Raw genomic sequence first — 16,879 nt, forward strand, 5'->3', positions numbered from 1 at the left:
GTTACAGTACAATATTTTATATTCTGATTTTATCTTTATGAATTATAGTCCATAACATTTGAACTAAAGTGTACTATTTTATCTTCTTTTGTACCAGAAGTGATTGCTGTCACAGCAGATTGTTTTTAGAACAATAAATAACTTTTTAAAAAGAATAAGTTACAAGTCACCTTGGAACACAAAATAGATAAAATGAATGAATCACTAACATGGCAAATAAACATCTGATGGTTTTTAGCTTGAACCTCTTATTTCTTCTGTATTTAAAGAGACAAAGTAAATAGATTGCAAATACAGCATTTTTTAATACATGAGAATGAAATATGACATTGAAAATTATAAACACTTGCATTTAATTTTCAATAATCTCAGTCAAAAATGATAACAGACACTGCACCAAAAGCCAAAAATAAACAAGATGAAGGGCTTTCCATTCCAGATACTTGAATTCATTAAAGCCCATCGAGCAGGTGTGTGGTGCTGTTACACTGTTGATACTTGTGGGTTTCTCTGCTATATGATTTAAGATTTTGAACTTTTCAAGTGGCCTTTAATGTATCTCTAATTTCTTATTCTGTCCACCCATTTCAGTGACTGCCCTGAAGCAAGGTGTAACAGTACATCCCCACCCCTGCTCTATTCACATGTGCCTTTTCCATAAAAGGATTTTTAAAGAAAGTGACCTTAGAGATATTTTCCTAGAATTTGATGTCTGAATTGGTGCAGATGGAAGCAGGCAATCATTCATATGGAAATAAATACAGCCACTGAATTCTAATCCATAAAGCAGGGTGATAATTACTATAGATCAGTAAAGATTTTTCTGTGTTGTCAGACTAACTTGATAGTCTTGCCAGTGTCTTTGCTTGAATTTGTTGGAAATTATATAGTTAATAAATAGCCCAGGCACATATAATATCATTCTGGGAAATAAAACAACTCAAACTGTAAAATGTATGCTTGACCTTGTTTATCATAATTGTGGGTAATGTAGCTAGGAGCCAAGGGGTTGACTAGATTACAAGCGGAGCCTCAAACTGAGTGAAAAATCCAAGCATTGCAAAAAGAGCAGTTAGCAGCTGAATGTCCTTGATATTAAAGAAACTTTTTGTCATGTGCACTATTTCAGGCAGATTGTGAAAGGTATCTTGCATCACTCTTGTTTTTACCTTCAAGCTGCTGAGGAATGAAATACTACACCTGTGCAGTGGACTGACATGAATTCTACCATAAGAGTTTAAATGCAAAAAAAAATAAAGGATTAGAAAGTTTATTTTCATACCCTTAGGGAGAGGGGACAGAGAGAGAGATAGTACAGTACTTAACCCACTGTTTGGAACAGTATATTAACATTACCAATAGATAATATTCATAATGTTGCATATTCAGACTTATGGATAAGCATCAAGGAGGAACAAAGTGCTTTCACTTGGGCAGGGTGGAGCAGTCCATTTTGCCATCCAGCAGTGGCCCCTTAAACTGCATTGTGCGCTGTTTTAGATGCTGCTTCAAAATGAATGCAGCTGAAAAGGCCTCGTGTGTAAATGGAAACACTCTTCTGTTTCTCTGCATCCCAGCTTAGGTATTTTCTCTAAATAGGTAATATACCATATAACTTCTTGCTAATACATCTTGTGGGGAAAGAAACTGCCAAAATGAGAATATCATAAACTTCTGCCTAGCTGTGCTTATTCCGATTTGCCTGCACTGATTCAACATATATCTTTTTTTCTCTAGTGGAACTACTTCTGCTATGACTCAGTACTGTGTTCAGCGAGAAGTTTCTATTTACAAATTAAATTACAGTATTAACAAAATACACTAGTGGTAAGGAGAATGATAGCATTTTGAGAAATTGGCTATTATTAAAAAAAAATAAAACTGAGATGATGTAATCTTGTTAATGCTGATACTTTGCAAATAGATCCCACGGATAATAGAGAGGTTCCATATGTGGAACCACTTCACATCCTAACCCCCCCCCTCAGTTCAAGTTGGCGTGGGGCAGTATGAAAAGTGGACATTACTGATTTAAACAGGCTTTTCTTAGGTTTTTATCATTTGATGCTGGATAGTGCTTGGCAATGTTCTTTGACTGGATCAGAGAACAAGAAGGGAAAATGCTTTATCTAAGCTAACCCTGATGTAGCCTGCATCCGATTATAGTACAACATTTCTCTCTTGACTAGCTAGCATGAGATATGACTTTTGAATGCTTCAGCCATAACAAGGGCTAAAACATAATCTGCAAATCCAGTATAAATATATGGATTTTTATCTGACCATGTTATTCTTTTCTTGTAATAAATACATATGTTTTTTCTAGAATCACATGCACTAATGGCTTTTTTGGAAACAAAAAGAAAGGAAGGATTTATAGATGTGCTTACTTTATGCTTGTCTCCTTCATATACACTGAAAAACAGAGATGCTTTGACTAAATGTTCTGAGCTCATGCATAGATGTTTTAAAGCATATCCACAGTTTCTCATGAAATCAGTACATTGAGGACTGCAGCATTTGGTAAGTGTATTTTGGGTCCTATCTACGGAAACAATTCCAGAGAAGTTGCATAGAGAATACATTTTCATGTAATGTAGAAACACTTGATTGCATTTAGAAGTTTATTTAATTACCTTGAGCCAAAAATGTACCATACACAAATAAAATATATTGCTATAAGCAGTAGCTATTTCAACTGGTTAACTAGTTTTTATACAACAAAAGTGCAATATAAGCATTTTTGTTAAGTAAATGTTCCATTGAACTTGGTGGAATTTACTTCCAGCTAAATATGTTTAGATTCCTACTGTAAATATTGTTTGCTGTTAGGCATGCATTGAAGTAATGATAAATTCAGTTTTGAAGTTATTCAGGCTGAAGACTCATGCTAGTATAGGGTAGGGATTTATTCTTATGGTTTTGTAAAACAGGGCTGAATGGTGTGGCTGTGGTACTAATAGATCTCCTTTGGCAGTAGAGAAACCCCTAACCTTGCAAATAATTTGTGGGGCATTAGTCCCAGATAAGGATTGTGCATGATTGCGTTCCCTTGCCATCAGGGAATATCACTGAAACTTGAAGGGGCAGAGAAATCATGCTAACTGAATAGTAAGAGAACATCGTTTTCTTCTCAACCAACACAAAGAGCTGCTTGGCAGAAGAACTTTGGATCTCCTTGCCAACCTGCTTTCTGCAAAAATACATTTGATTTAGAATGTATGATTCTTATAAATATCACATATAGTCACCTCTTGTTTTACTTGGGGATTACATTTTTGAGAAGTAGTGCATATCTCAAAAATACATGCATTAAACATATCTGAACAAGTTTGACTACGTTATTCCAAAAATGTGCAAGCATAAATTAGGTTTTGGTATTAATTAAACAAGCATGCTCTCCCAAAACATCTACCATAAATCAGACACATGTAAAGTTAGAGCTTCCTGTAATAGTATTTAATAGAGGCAAGACTATCCTTTCATTATTTTCCCAGTTGCATTTGTGTTTCAGTTCACATGTGGCATTCTGCCTTCTATGTACATTATATGGAGTACACATTTTCATATACCTTCTTACAGCCCAGTTCTAACCAACTGTTCAGCACTGATGTATCTGCAATGCAGCCCTGATGCAAGGGAATAAATAAATATTCCCTTACATTGAGGAGACTTCCATGACTGCTCACCACCACTACAGAATGCAGCGCATGCCCCATTGGCACAGCTGCATCAGTGCCCGAAAGTTAGTTAGGACTGGACTGAACTGTTGAAACTGAAAATAGTAGTTAAATGCCAGCATAAAGCTTTGTGCTAAGTACAGTTTTATTCTGTATAATATGCAAGGACTTTGAATGGGCTGGACCCATTGGTGGTTAGGTATGGGATAGCTTTTAAAATTTGCTGTTCATTTGTTCAGTATTTTACCTCTATGATTACAAATAACATTTGTGCCTAGAGTATTTAATCTGTAATATGTGATACTAATAAATATTCTTAATTTTTGTGACATTTGGCTTTTGTTATGCAACAAAAATAAAAGTGATTGAAAAACATAAAAGAAAGCGCTTGTATTTGCTGAGATAGTCATTCATTTCTACAGTGTAGAAAGCCACTAAAAAGTCAATGCGTCAGATATCTTTGGTTCTTCCACTCTTGTGCATAAAACCAGATACATATTATACGCTTACATGAAAGCTTTCAAATGACAACAGAACTTTATTCAAGAATAAACTAAGGGAATATTTTTGTTACTGAACCTTCTTTAAATAGAGTAAAAACAATTGCACATCCAAATGCCATATGAGCTTTGTGGTCTTATGAACACTTACTTGGAACTCAGTGGGATTTACTTCCCTTAGAATAAGTTTAGGATATCCTATGTTGACATGCAAAGGATCAGGTATAAAATATTTGATTGCCAAGATAAACTGAACAATCTACTAAGTCATCATGCTGTAGAAATTAAAATGCTGCAGAATGTCCTTACATCTTGATCAGGAAATAGTTGCAGTTCCCTCCACCTGTCCCTGGTAATTCAAAAATGCTGTTTATTCAGCTGTGTCACAGGTTGCTTTCAGATTTAATAAGCTGTTAAAATGCCTGTGGCTGTCTACACAACTCAAAACTATTTACCCCTCAGATGGGTTAACTGTAATTTTGAGCTCGGGGAATAGAAAGGGCTATAAATCACAAACCTCACAAGGCATAATTGTATTTGTGATGAGCTGCACAAATTTTACTTCATAGTTTTTTAGTGGCAGGGGTTGTCTTAGTGGCAGTTGCTTGTCTACAAGCAACAAGGACCAGAAAAAGAATTTTTGGAGTGTAATTCAGTAGCAAAATACGAGTTTTTAAATAAAGTCCAAAATTCAACAAAATACGAAATAAAATTTCAGTCAGATGTTTAGAGCAGGGGTGTCAAATATAAGGAGCCCCTTTATCTCTATCCAGCCTGCATTGATAAGTGGGCTCTCCAGCACCACCATCAGCTGCTCATTGACTCATCAGCAGAAGTGGAGCTGCTGAGGGGTGCTGGGAAAGACTAATTATCATGTGGGCTGCCCTTTCAGTGGCACTGAAAGGGGAGGAATAGTACAGGGGAATAGCAGACCAAGGGGTGAGAAAGGAAGAAGGGAGATACTGTTGATGTTCTGGGAAAGCCTAATTAACACACAGGCTGCCCTTTCAGCAGTGCCACTTCTGCCAAGGCTTCGTAGAGCACCTCTCAGTTGCTGCATTATGAAGTGGTGTCTCAGCAGAAGTGGCGCTGCCGAAAGGGCAGGCCACATGATAATTGGGCTCGCCCATATTTTGAAAACTTGATCAAGATTTGCATTTTTTCCTCTTCTGTCATTTGCAGCTAATGAACTCTTAGTTGAGAACAAAGTGCTTATTTCTGGCCATCACCTGCTTAATGACATCACTTTCTGCTTAATAATATTGCTTCTGGCTTGCAGCAGGTGCCATGTATGCTATTCTGTCTGTTGTGTGAACTTTCTCAAGACGTAAGAACAAAACAAGGAAAGCACAGATCAGGAGAGAGATCTTGGGGTGGTGGTGGACAGGTCGATGAAAGTGTCGACCCAATGTGTGGCGGCAGTGAAGAAGGCCAATTCTATGCTTGGGATCATTAGAAAAGGTATTGAGAACAAAACGGCTAATATTATAATGCCATTGTACAAATCGATGGTAAGGCCACACCTGGAGTATTGTGTCCAGTTCTGGTCGCCGTATCTCAAAAAAGACATAGTGGAAATGGAAAAGGTGCAAATGAGAGCGACTAAGATGATTACGGGGATGGGGCACCTTCCTTATGAGGAAAGGCTACAGCGTTTGGGCCTCTTCAGCCTAGAAAAGAGACGCTTGAGGGGGGACATGATTGAGACATACAAAATTATGCATGGGAAGGCTAAAGTGGATAGAGAGATGCTCTTTACACTCTCACATAACACCAGAACCAGGGGAATCCACTAAAATTGAGTGTTGGGAGGGTTAGGACATGCAAAAGAAAGCATTTCTTTACTCAGTGTGTGGTCAGTCTGTGGAACTCCTTGCCGCAAGATGTGGTGACAGCATGGGGCCTGGATGCCTTTAAAAGGGGATTGGACAAGTTTCTGGAGGAAAAATCCATTACAGGTTACAAGCCATGATGTGTATGTGCAACCTCCTGCTTTTAGAAATAGGCTATGTCAGATGCAAGGGAGGGCACCAGGATGCAGGTCTCTCATTATCTGGTGTGCTCCCTGGGGCATTTGGTGGGTTGCTGTGAGATACAGGAAGCTGGATGAGATGGGCCTATTGCCTGATCCAGTGGGGCTGTTCTTATTTCTTAATGCCATACTAGATGACACCAAAACAAAATTATTTTTTCTATATTGCATTGTAATAAAGGCTAGACTGAATAAAACAATAGAATAAGGGCACAATCCAAACTGGAACTTGGTGCAAGACCCTGGTGCCGGCTTCCGAATGTCACAAACATGCCATAAGGGCATATGTGCTGACTCAGGAGTTGGCTGGGCCAGTATGGAGGCCCACAACAGCTCAGCCGAGCTGAATCCAGCCCCCACACCAGTTGGACAGGATACGTTTGCACCAGAAAGGGTGGTGGGAGGGCAATCCTGGCAGGGTAACCAGATACAATGGAGAACAGACTGCCTACACTTTTAACCATTTCATAGAATAGGGAATTTTGGCAGGTGCTGCTTTATAAACCCTTCCATGTTGAGCAGCACCTGCCAAAATTCCCTCTTCCTTACAATGGTTAAAGGTATAGGCACTCTGTCCTCCATTGTATCTGGTCACTCTGATTCCAGGGGTTGGGAAGGGGCATTTTGGGTGGGGGAGGGCAGAACGTGAGGCAGATTGGGCCCAGGAAGGGGTGGAATCAGTGGTGGAAGTGCACACCAGATCCAACCCCCACTCTTGGGCCTTGCAGCCTTACGTGGGCTGCTCGTAATTTGTACCACTGAAATAGCTGGCACGAATCTGAGTAGCCCCAAAGTGCAGGATAAGGCTTGACATGGGGTAAGGGAAAATATATTCTCCTAGTATGAGGTGAGCTCCAGTCACCTCCTAACCTGCGCTGGACACAGCGCAGGCCATTTGGATTGGGCTGCCTATGTTAAAGCCAAATGACTGAGAAGGTGGTGGTGGTGGTGAGCATGGTTTTCTTGATTGTCAGGAAAAATAAGTGAAGTTTGATAAATGCAATAAAGGACATGTTCTACCATACAAAACCAATACAAAACCAGCAGGAGGTCTGGTCTAAAGGGTAGAGCCTCAGTTAGTCCAAAGATAACACCTGAAGGTTGCCAGTTTCGAGGCCACCAACAGTTCTGTGCATGATGAGACCTTGAGGCAGCTGATGAGCTGAGTTATTCCACCTGCTCTTTGGTGTGAGTGAAGAAGCGTCTTGGCTGCCCTTCAAGTGAGAGATGCTGCTTGTTAGCCAGCATGGGAGGTAACTGGGGGCCAGAAGTGACACCAGACTGTGAAAGATCCATCTGAAATGTTGTGTGGTTCTTGAAAGATAGAACCTTTACGTTATTGGAAAAATCCCCTTGGGGGTTTAGAGATAGCCTGCCTATGTGAACCGCCTTGAATAAAGTCAGAGGAGTAATCCAATTATCAAAAAGGTGGCATATAAATACCAGTATTATTATTATTGTTATGCTGATTTTTAGACAAAATAAAATAATAAAAATAAAAATATTAAAAAGTGCTCTCCAAAGAGTATATGGGTATCTTTATCATATTTTTCCCAAGTTAGCTTGTGTTATGATTTGGATCAATCACTATACACAAGGGCATAGGCCCCCAAAACTGATGAAATTTGATTGCAGAATCCTTAGGTAACACACCATGGCTTGATACCTCTCTGAAATGTGGAGCAACAGATCCAGAGAATCGCCCATTGAAAAGATAACAATTGTGCTGTCATAACAGTATCATTTTCCTATAAGGCAGTGATGCATGACAATTACTGTATGTTGCTTCTTTATATTAAAGAACTCACTTTTCTTTTTGAAAACTAAAGATAAGCCTGCATAAACTGCTGACATTTTATACCTAAAAAATGCAAAGTACTAGCATTCCAGTTCATTTTATCTAAAAGTCTCACTAGAAGTGTCAATTTACATACACCTGTGATTTCTCAAGGCCCTGGTGGGGCTCCTGGCAATATCTGATGAAATATTTTGTGCACTTACTGGTACTTCAAAACCTCCACTCACTCTTTCTAATCTGTTGGAAGACTGCCAATCAGAGTTGTAAAATGCATATTCTTCCCTAAAAGTGAAACAGCAAGCTCAGCTTCAAACATTTTCCCCTTGTTATTCGCACAATAGCTGACATAAACACTATATGTAAATATGGCCTGGCTTTGAGCCTTAAGGATAGACATGTATGCTCCCAAGGTCTACTGCACCATATATGTAAATCAGGCCTGTCCTTTTTTTAGAGTTAAATGGTTTGTCTTATGTTTTGAAACTAGCATTCAGATGCTACTGAGCATGACTAAAGTGGTCTGGGTGGTGGTAGTCAAGGGGGGCACTTTAAAAATAAAAACCTAAAGGGAGCAGCAGAAGATGAAAAGCCAACAAAACAACCATCTTGAAGCACTTAAAAAACTAACCAGGTTATTTCAGCTTCAGCTTTTCTGGAGGACAGTTCACTTCATTGGATGAATGAAGTAAAATTCTCAGTGGGTGCACATACAAGCTCCTGCATATTGAAAAAAAAAAATAAAGGTGTAAAAGATTGGGTCAAAGGACCATGGGTCAGAAGAGGTGCAGTCAGTGACCATTGTTATGTAAAGTACAGTGAAAAACATAGCAGTAGATAAAGCCATTTATCTGTCTGAGTAAAATAAATATTGAAGCAAGAATAATGAAGGAAAGAGCCATAATGTCTGTGAAATTTGAGAAATGCTGGGTGACTGTACTTAGGAGAAGCTAAGGTCAATGATACATTCTACAAGCATTAAAAGAACTTGTAGCTTTAATAATTACACAGAAGGGGAAGTTTTGCCGAAAGCTAGTTTCCTCATTGAGGAAACAATGAGAGAACAATGAGAGAAAGTTGTACCTTGCAGAATGTGCTGTTTTTGCAGATACCAAAGTTTGGAGCTTGTAAACAGTAATTACTGTATAAGATACAAAGCAGAAATAGCTGTCCAGAAGTGTTGTCCATATTCTTAAAATCTGCTTAAGGACAGCAAATATTACTACAATAGAAGAAAGACATCACTCACAGACAGTGTATCAGTTGCAAGCAGCAAACTAGCAAGTTCTCTTTTGTATCACCCCACACAGTGGCCCTATGAATATTTCAAGAGGCAACTGTCACAGATTCCATCTATAAAACTATGCAAGCTTTCTACTGGTTGAAAGGCAATAAATATTTTATAAATCATCTCAGATAAAAATGCAGGAATTGGATTTCATGGCATAGTACTAGTTGCATGCAACTATGCAATATATTGGTGATAAACTGCATCTGGAATTCAGATGCAGGTTCAAACATATTTTTGGGTGAGAATGTTTCATTGGCTTCAAAATGCAATAAAATCCATAGTCTCCCCATTTCTAGATTACAGAAACATCACAATATCATGTTGCAATTTCTCAGAGAAAAAGAATGACAACCCTCAAGTATACTCTACAGTTACCTTGTAGTGTAGTGTTTCTCAGCCACTGGTACGGGTACCACCAGTGGTACTTGAAGTGTTGCCTGGTGGTACATGCAAGAACCCTGGATACCTGCTGTCCAGCAGTGAAACCAGCAATACAACACACAATAAACAGCGGTAGGAGGCTCAGGGCCCAATGCTATCCAATTTTCCAGTGCCAGTGCAGCTGTGCCAGTGGGGCATGCATGGCATCCTGTGGTGGGGAAGTAGTCACAGAGGCCTCCTCAAGGTATGGGAACATTTGTTCCCTTACATTGGGGCTGCATTGAGGCTGCAACGGTGCTGAAAAGTTGGATAGGTTTGGGCCCTCAGTTCAGCAGGCAAAGTTCTAAAGCCCTCTGATTCACCCTGAGTCTCTTACTGGTGTTTGTTACGTCTCATCTGGTCTCCCAATCTAGAAGTAACTGGCGATGACATCATCACCAGTTGCTTCCAATGGTATTTCCAATACATAGATCATGCAAAGTGGTAAGGTAGGAAAAAATAATGAGAAACACTGTTGCAGTGAGCAATTTGGTCTTAGTGCTTAGGCATACGAGAAGTAGTCCTATATTATCTGAAAATCGGAGAATCTTAACATCATGTCTGCTTCTGAACATTTGAACATCACCAAGATATTTACAACTAATATTTGTGAACCCGAACAGTTTCTGATCAGTTTCTATTTCATCTGTTTGTATCAAGACTGACAGTAAAGGTTCCGTAAAATTCTATACGTTCTAGGTTCTCAATGCAACACAGAACCATTTTATATTTCATTCATATTGTGATGTACATTTATTTTACGCACAGTCCCAATATTTATTCTAGTGCAATGTGTGTCTGTCAAAATTTTACCATTCCTCATTACTTGAAAACAAAATAAAACTGCAACTTAAGTAAGTTGGCTTGAAATTTATGCTCAATAAATGTTGTTCAATAAATGCTCATGCGTGGGTTGGGGGTGCTTGGGCACCTCACGCGGTGGTGGCACTTTTCGAAGGACTCCGGTGGGGACGCCCACCCGGCGCTTTTCAAAGGACGTGGGGAGGCTCTGCCTCACCTGCCTCCGCACCCACCCCACATCCCTGCTGAGCAGAATGGAACTTCTGAGGGAGGGGCTGCATGTGTCACTAGCTACTTTCCAGTAGGCCTCAGCAGCCCTTCTCTTGTGAAACTACAACTCCCATAATGCAATGCGCAACACTCTCCACGCTCTTCTGTTCCATTGAGGACGCCGCGACCCCTTCCGGTCTGCCTTGGCCTTTCCAGCGCTTCCCTCCTCAGGGTGGTCCCTTCGCTCTTCCCCTCCCCCACTTGCTTCCGGCCGCGCAGGACAGCTCCTGGCCCTCATGAGGGGGGGAGGGGACAAGCCTGAGCCGCATCTAGGCGAGCTGTCAAGCCACGCGGGGCGGAGGGCGGGGCCTCGGAGCGGCGGGATGCGCTCGCGCCTGCGCACGGGCCGGCGTGCGCGTGCCAGAGCTGGGCTCGGGCGCTTCCCTCGTGTGCGCGCGCGCCGGAGCCGGCCTTGATCGCAGTGCGCCGGGCAGCCGCGCGAGGCAGGACCGGGAGAGCGCGCGCGTGCGCGCCTTGAGGAAGCGAAGGTGGTGGCAGTGCTGCTGCTGCTGGGCCCGCCTCCCCCCCCCGACCGGAGCGCCTCCCTCCCCCGGACCGAGCGGGCGCGTAAGCAGCGATGGCGGCCGCGGGGGCTCTGGGCAAGCACGAGCAGATCCTGGTGCTCGATCCGCCCACCGACCTCAAATTCAAAGGTACGAGGCCGGGTCGGCGGCGGGGCGGAGGGCAGACTCGGGCAGGAGGGGCCGGAGGGCGAAGGCCCGGCCCTGCCTCCTCCCTCGCACAGGCCGGGGTGAGGCTCCAGGCGGGGAGACGGGAGGAGGCGTCGCCGTCGCCGTCGCCATCTTGCACTCCCTCCCCCCTTCACGCGCTTCTTCTCTCCGCCGCCCGGTCGGTGCTCGGGAGAGAGCCCGAAGGCGGCGGCGCCCCCGCCTGCCTCCCTTCCTCCCTCGCGACTTCTCCAGGCGCTGCCGCTCTCGGCCCTCGCGAAGCTGCGCCGCACGGGCGAGGAGGAGCCGGTCCGCAGCGTCGCAGGCCCTTCAGAGCCTCTTCCTGAGGGGAAGGAGCGAGGCCTGCGCAGCGCAGCCCCTCGCGCCCCGCGCCAGCCGGGGAAGCCCACTCGGTGTCGGGGGAAGGACGCGGCTCCCCTGACGCCTTCCGCCGCCTGGCTCTGGTCGGGCAGGAGACCCGAAGTGCGCCTCCGATGCAGGCCCAGGAAGCTCCGCACGTCCTCCCTGCGGAGAGCATTCCACGTACCAGACTGAGAGCCCAGTCCTAGCACGTCTACTCGGGAGCAAGTCCCATTGGAGGCAGTGGGGCTTCCTCCCAGGAAAGTGTGGATACGAGGGCGCAATCCTATGCACGTCTACTCAGAAGCAAGTCCCACTATAGTCAATGAGGCTTCCTCCCAGGAAAGTGTGGCTAGGATGGCAGCCTGTGAGCACAGTCCTATGCCTGTCTACTCAGAAGCAAGTCACATTGTAGTCAATGGGGCTTACTCCCAGGAAAGTGTGGATAGAATTGCAATCCTATCCAGCTTCCTGGGAGTAAGCCCCATTGACTACAGTGTGGCTTGCTTCTGAGTAGACAGGCGTAGGATTGGGCTCTAAGTTTGTTGCTCTTTTAAATGCTGTACAGCAGTTGCACCTCAAGTGGAGCTTGACAGTTCTTCCAGTGTGTATACCCTGTAGTACTACAGTGCTGGTGGTGGCGGCTTTTGCAACAGTGTCCTCTGTCATGTCATTTACCAGCCTGGTTAAGGGCGTATTCCCCAGCAACTCCCCTGACACTTGACACTTTGAATTTGAATAACATGGTGGTATTATTATTAGGGTTAACGGAATTAAGACAGACCTGAGGGACGTTGCATAAGATTTAGTAATTCTGTACAAAGTACAGAGAAGTTTGCTTGTTGAATTTTTTTTTGCCTAAGAACTCATTTTATCCTTTTATAACTCATTTTATTATTTTAAGACCCAAACATGAAAGTCTCAAATATTTTAGTGGAACTTGAAGATAATTTTTATGGATGAGCTACAAAGCAGCAGTGTGAGAATTTACGTGTACCTGTTAATAGCTATCATCTTCATGAAATTTTTTGGGGGAAGATGGACAAGGTTTTCCCTAAGAACTAATTTTATCCTTAGTTGAAACTGATCTCTTTTACTTACTGTTCACTCTCATAGCAGTTTTGGAGGAGTAGTGAAGTGGAATTACAATTGCATTCAGCAAATACTTAAGTATCTTGAAGGGTTAAGACCCAAAGAAAGCAAAACATGCTCTTGTTAGTTGAGGAATTGAACCATATCCCAGATTAGTTTAGCTGTACATTCAGTGCATGGTATCACTAAGGCTCAGGTACCCCTTTTAAATAGAATCACATTTTGCTTGATTCAGAATGTCTGAGTTAGTTATACTATAGGCTGAATAAATAGCATAGGTTGAATAACTATTTTAGACTTACAAATTATTTTCCTAAGATTAGTCTACTTGGGACACTAGGGGAGCAATGTATTAAAATTATTTCTTAATACTAGATTTTCACATGCCCCACTGCATGTTGCTCAGAGAATCAGACTCTTAGTCCAGATAACAATTTATGTTTAAATTGCTCTGTTTTTCAGTGGGATTAAGAATGTTTCAAACTCATTTCAACTCCACATCTTTAAATCAGTTAAGCGTAACACCCAGACCTAAACATGAAAGTCTCAGATATTTTAGTGGAAGATAATGTTTATGTATGAGCTATAAAGCAGCAGTGTGAGAATTTACATATACCTGTTAATAGCTATCTTATTCATGAAATTTTTGGGGGGAAGATGAAGGGCAAGGTGATCATTTCTGTAACCAGAATGGCAGCATTTTGACAGCATCTTTTTAGAAAATGATGATTAAAAAACTTTTGTGAAGTCCCTCCCGCCCCACCCACACATAGTCTGTGTGTTAAGTTGGAAGTAGATCTCACTGAGCTCAATGAGATTTCCACAGTATAATCATATACATTAGTGGTTCCCAAACTGCTGCAAGGGATTTTGGGATCACTCTTAAGTCTTGGTGGGAGCAGGGGCAAGGGGTGTGCCCCAACGGTGCTGCAGCAATTGGGGACCCAGTGTCATTTACGTACACCTGGGGGTGTGAAGTCTTCTGGAGGGTCTTGGAGACTTGCTGCCTCTTTGTGAGCTTCCTGTTGCTGCACCAAGTTCCAGTCGGACTGTCTGGGAGGTTCATGCCTCCCCAAGGTAAGTTTAAATAACCCTTGTTCCCTGCAGCACCACAATCACTGGGGCACCATTGGGGCACCCGTTCTTGGGCCACTCCTCTTAGGGGGAAATGGCCCACTTCCAGTTCTTCTGGTGGATCGCGACCCACCAGTTCATGAACCACTTCTATACATATTTATTTGGAAGTATGTTCCACTGTGTACCCTGGGATTTACTCTTGTGTGTGTAAGATTTCAGCCTCCATATGATACTACAGCAGTGGTTCCCATAGAATCATAGAGTTGGAAGGGACCTAATAGGTCATCTAGTCCAACCCCCTGCCTTAGGTAGGAAATCTCTTAGAGCTTCTCAAACAGGTGTTTGTAGAGCCTCTGCTTGAATATCTCTAGTGAGGGAGAGTTCACCACCTCTCTTGGCAATCTGTTCTGCTGCCGAATTGCCCTGACCGTCAGGAATTTTTTTCCTGATATCTCATCGAATCTCCTCTCTTACAGTTTGTACCCATTTGTTCTAGTTCTACTTTCAGAGACAGCTGAGAATAAATTATTCCCTTCTTACATATGACAGCCCTTTTGGTATTTGAAGAGAGCTATCATATCCCCTCTCAGCCTTCTCTTCTCCAGGCTGAACATGCCAAGTTCCCTCAACATTTCCTTGTTGGGCTTGTCCTTCAGCCCCCTGATCATCCTTGTCAGTCTCCCCTGAACCTGCTCCAATCTGGCTGCATCTTTCTTAAGGTGGGTGCCCAGAATTGGACACAGTACTCCAGGTGAGGTCTAACCTGTGTACAGTAAAGCAGAACCACAACTTCTGGTGACTTGGAAGCTGTGGTTCTGTTAATGCAGATTAAAATTGCATTCGCCTTCTTTGCAGCTGCATCACACTGCTGACTCATGTTCATCCTTTGATCCACCGGAACTTCAAGATCCCACTCACATGTAGTGCTGCCAAGCCATGTATCTCCCATTTTATACCTGCCTCTTTGGTTGTTTTTGCCTAAGTGCAGAACTTTGCAATTATCCCTGTTGAGCTTCATCTTATTCATTTCAGCCCAGTATTCTATTTTGTCTAGGACTAGGTCTTCCTGAAGGTTTCTACTGTCTTCTATTGTGTTTGCTACTCCTCCATGGGAGGAGGGAACCACTTGAGTCTTTGTGGGGATGGGACTGCAGCAGTGATGCAATCCCTAGGATCCTGATGTTGCTGGGACAGAAAGGGGGAGTATACTTACCAGCAGGTTACATTGGCCTCTTGGGGGTGCAGGAAGCCCTGTAGAGCTCTCCACAGGGCTTCCCAAGCCTCTGTTTCATAGTGATTTGAAACCACTTCCAATTTTGCAATCCTGGAACAGGAGGTGGCTTCCTATAGTGATTTTTAATGAATTGGAGGTTTGGGGAGCCCTGTGAAAGGCTCTGTGGGGCTCCCTGCACCCCCCACAGCCAAGCATGACCTGTTGGTAAGTAAAACACCCCCCTTCTGTTCCAGCAGCAACAGCCTTCCCCCCTCCTTGCCCCTTAAAGAGGTATAGGCCAGTGCTTCCCAGGCGGGTGGGTTTCAACGCACCAAGTTGGGAACTGCTGTACTATAGTGTTTTGAAGTAACTCCCATAGTGTTCATTGGGGTTTATTTTCTAGTTACATAAGAACATAAGAACAGCCCCACTGGATCAGGCCATAGGCCCATCTAGTCCAGCTTCCTGTATCTCACAGCGGCCCACCAAATGCCCCAGGGAGCACACCAGATAACAAGAGACCTCATCCTGGTGCCCTCCCTTGCATCTGGCATTCTGACATAACTCATTTCTGAAATCAGGAGGTTGCGCATACACATCATGGCTTGTACCCCATAATGGATTTTTCCTCCAGAAACTTGTCCAGTCCCCTTTTAAAGGCATCTAGGCTAGACGCCATCACCACATCCTGTGGCAAGGAGTTCCACAGACCGACCACACGCTGAGTAAAGAAATATTTTCTTTTGTCTATCCTAACCCGCCCAACACTCAATTTTAGTGGATGTCCCCTGGTTCTGGTATTATGTGAGAGTGTAAAGAGCATCTCCCTATCCACTCTGTCCATCCCTTGCATAATTTTGTATGTCTCAATCATGTCCCCCCTCAGGCGTCTCTTTTCTAGGCTGAAGAGGCCCAAACGCCGTAGCCTTTCCTCATAAGGAAGGTGCCCCAGCCCTGTAATCAACTTAGTTGCTCTCTTTTGCACCTTTTCCATTTCCACTATGTCTTTTTTGAGATGCGGCGACCAGAACTGGACACAATACTCCAGGTGTGGCCTTACCATAGATTTGTACAACGGCATTATAATACTAGCCGTTTTGCTCTCAATACCCTTCCTAATGATCCCAAGCATAGAATTGGCCTTCTTCACTGCCGCCACACATTGGGTCAACACTTTCATCGACCTGTCTACCACCACCCCAAGATCTCTCTCCTGATCTGTCACAGACAGCTCAGAACCCATCAGCCTATATGTGAAGTTTTGATTTTTTGCCCCAATGTGCATGACTTTACACTTACTGACATTGAAGCGCATCTGCCATTTTGCTGCCCATTCTGCCAGTCTGGAGAGATCCTTCTGGAGCTCCTCACAATCACTTCTGGTCTTCACCACTCGGAAACGTTTGGTGTCGTCTGCAAACTTAGCCACTTCACTGCTCAACCCTGTCTCCAGGTCATTTATGAAGAGGTTGAAAAGCACCGGTCCCAGGACAGATCCTTGACGCACACCGCTTTTCACCTCTCTCCATTGTGAAAATTGCCCATTGACACCCACTCTCTGCTTCCTGGCCTCCAACCAGTTCTCAATCCACAAGAGGACCTGTCCTCTAATTCCCTGATTGTGGAGTTTTTTCAGTAGCCTTTGGTGAGGGACCGTGTCAAACGCCTTCTGAAAGTCCA

The 16,879-nt window shown here is 43.3% G+C and overlaps 1 protein-coding gene across 1 annotated transcript in view; it reads left to right on the forward strand.

The window, feature by feature from the left end:
- The first annotated feature begins 11,137 nt into the window (after positions 1–11,137).
- VAPA (VAMP associated protein A) overlaps positions 11,138–16,879 on the forward strand; it is a 39,705-nt gene continuing 33,963 nt past the window's right edge. The window contains exon 1 of the mRNA XM_066626037.1: positions 11,138–11,442. Coding sequence (XP_066482134.1) covers positions 11,367–11,442 — 76 coding nt within the window. The 5' untranslated portion in view covers positions 11,138–11,366. The remainder of the gene's footprint in view (positions 11,443–16,879) is intronic.

This window comes from Tiliqua scincoides, chromosome 4 (assembly GCF_035046505.1).
Source record: "Tiliqua scincoides isolate rTilSci1 chromosome 4, rTilSci1.hap2, whole genome shotgun sequence".
NCBI lineage: Eukaryota > Metazoa > Chordata > Lepidosauria > Squamata > Scincidae > Tiliqua > Tiliqua scincoides.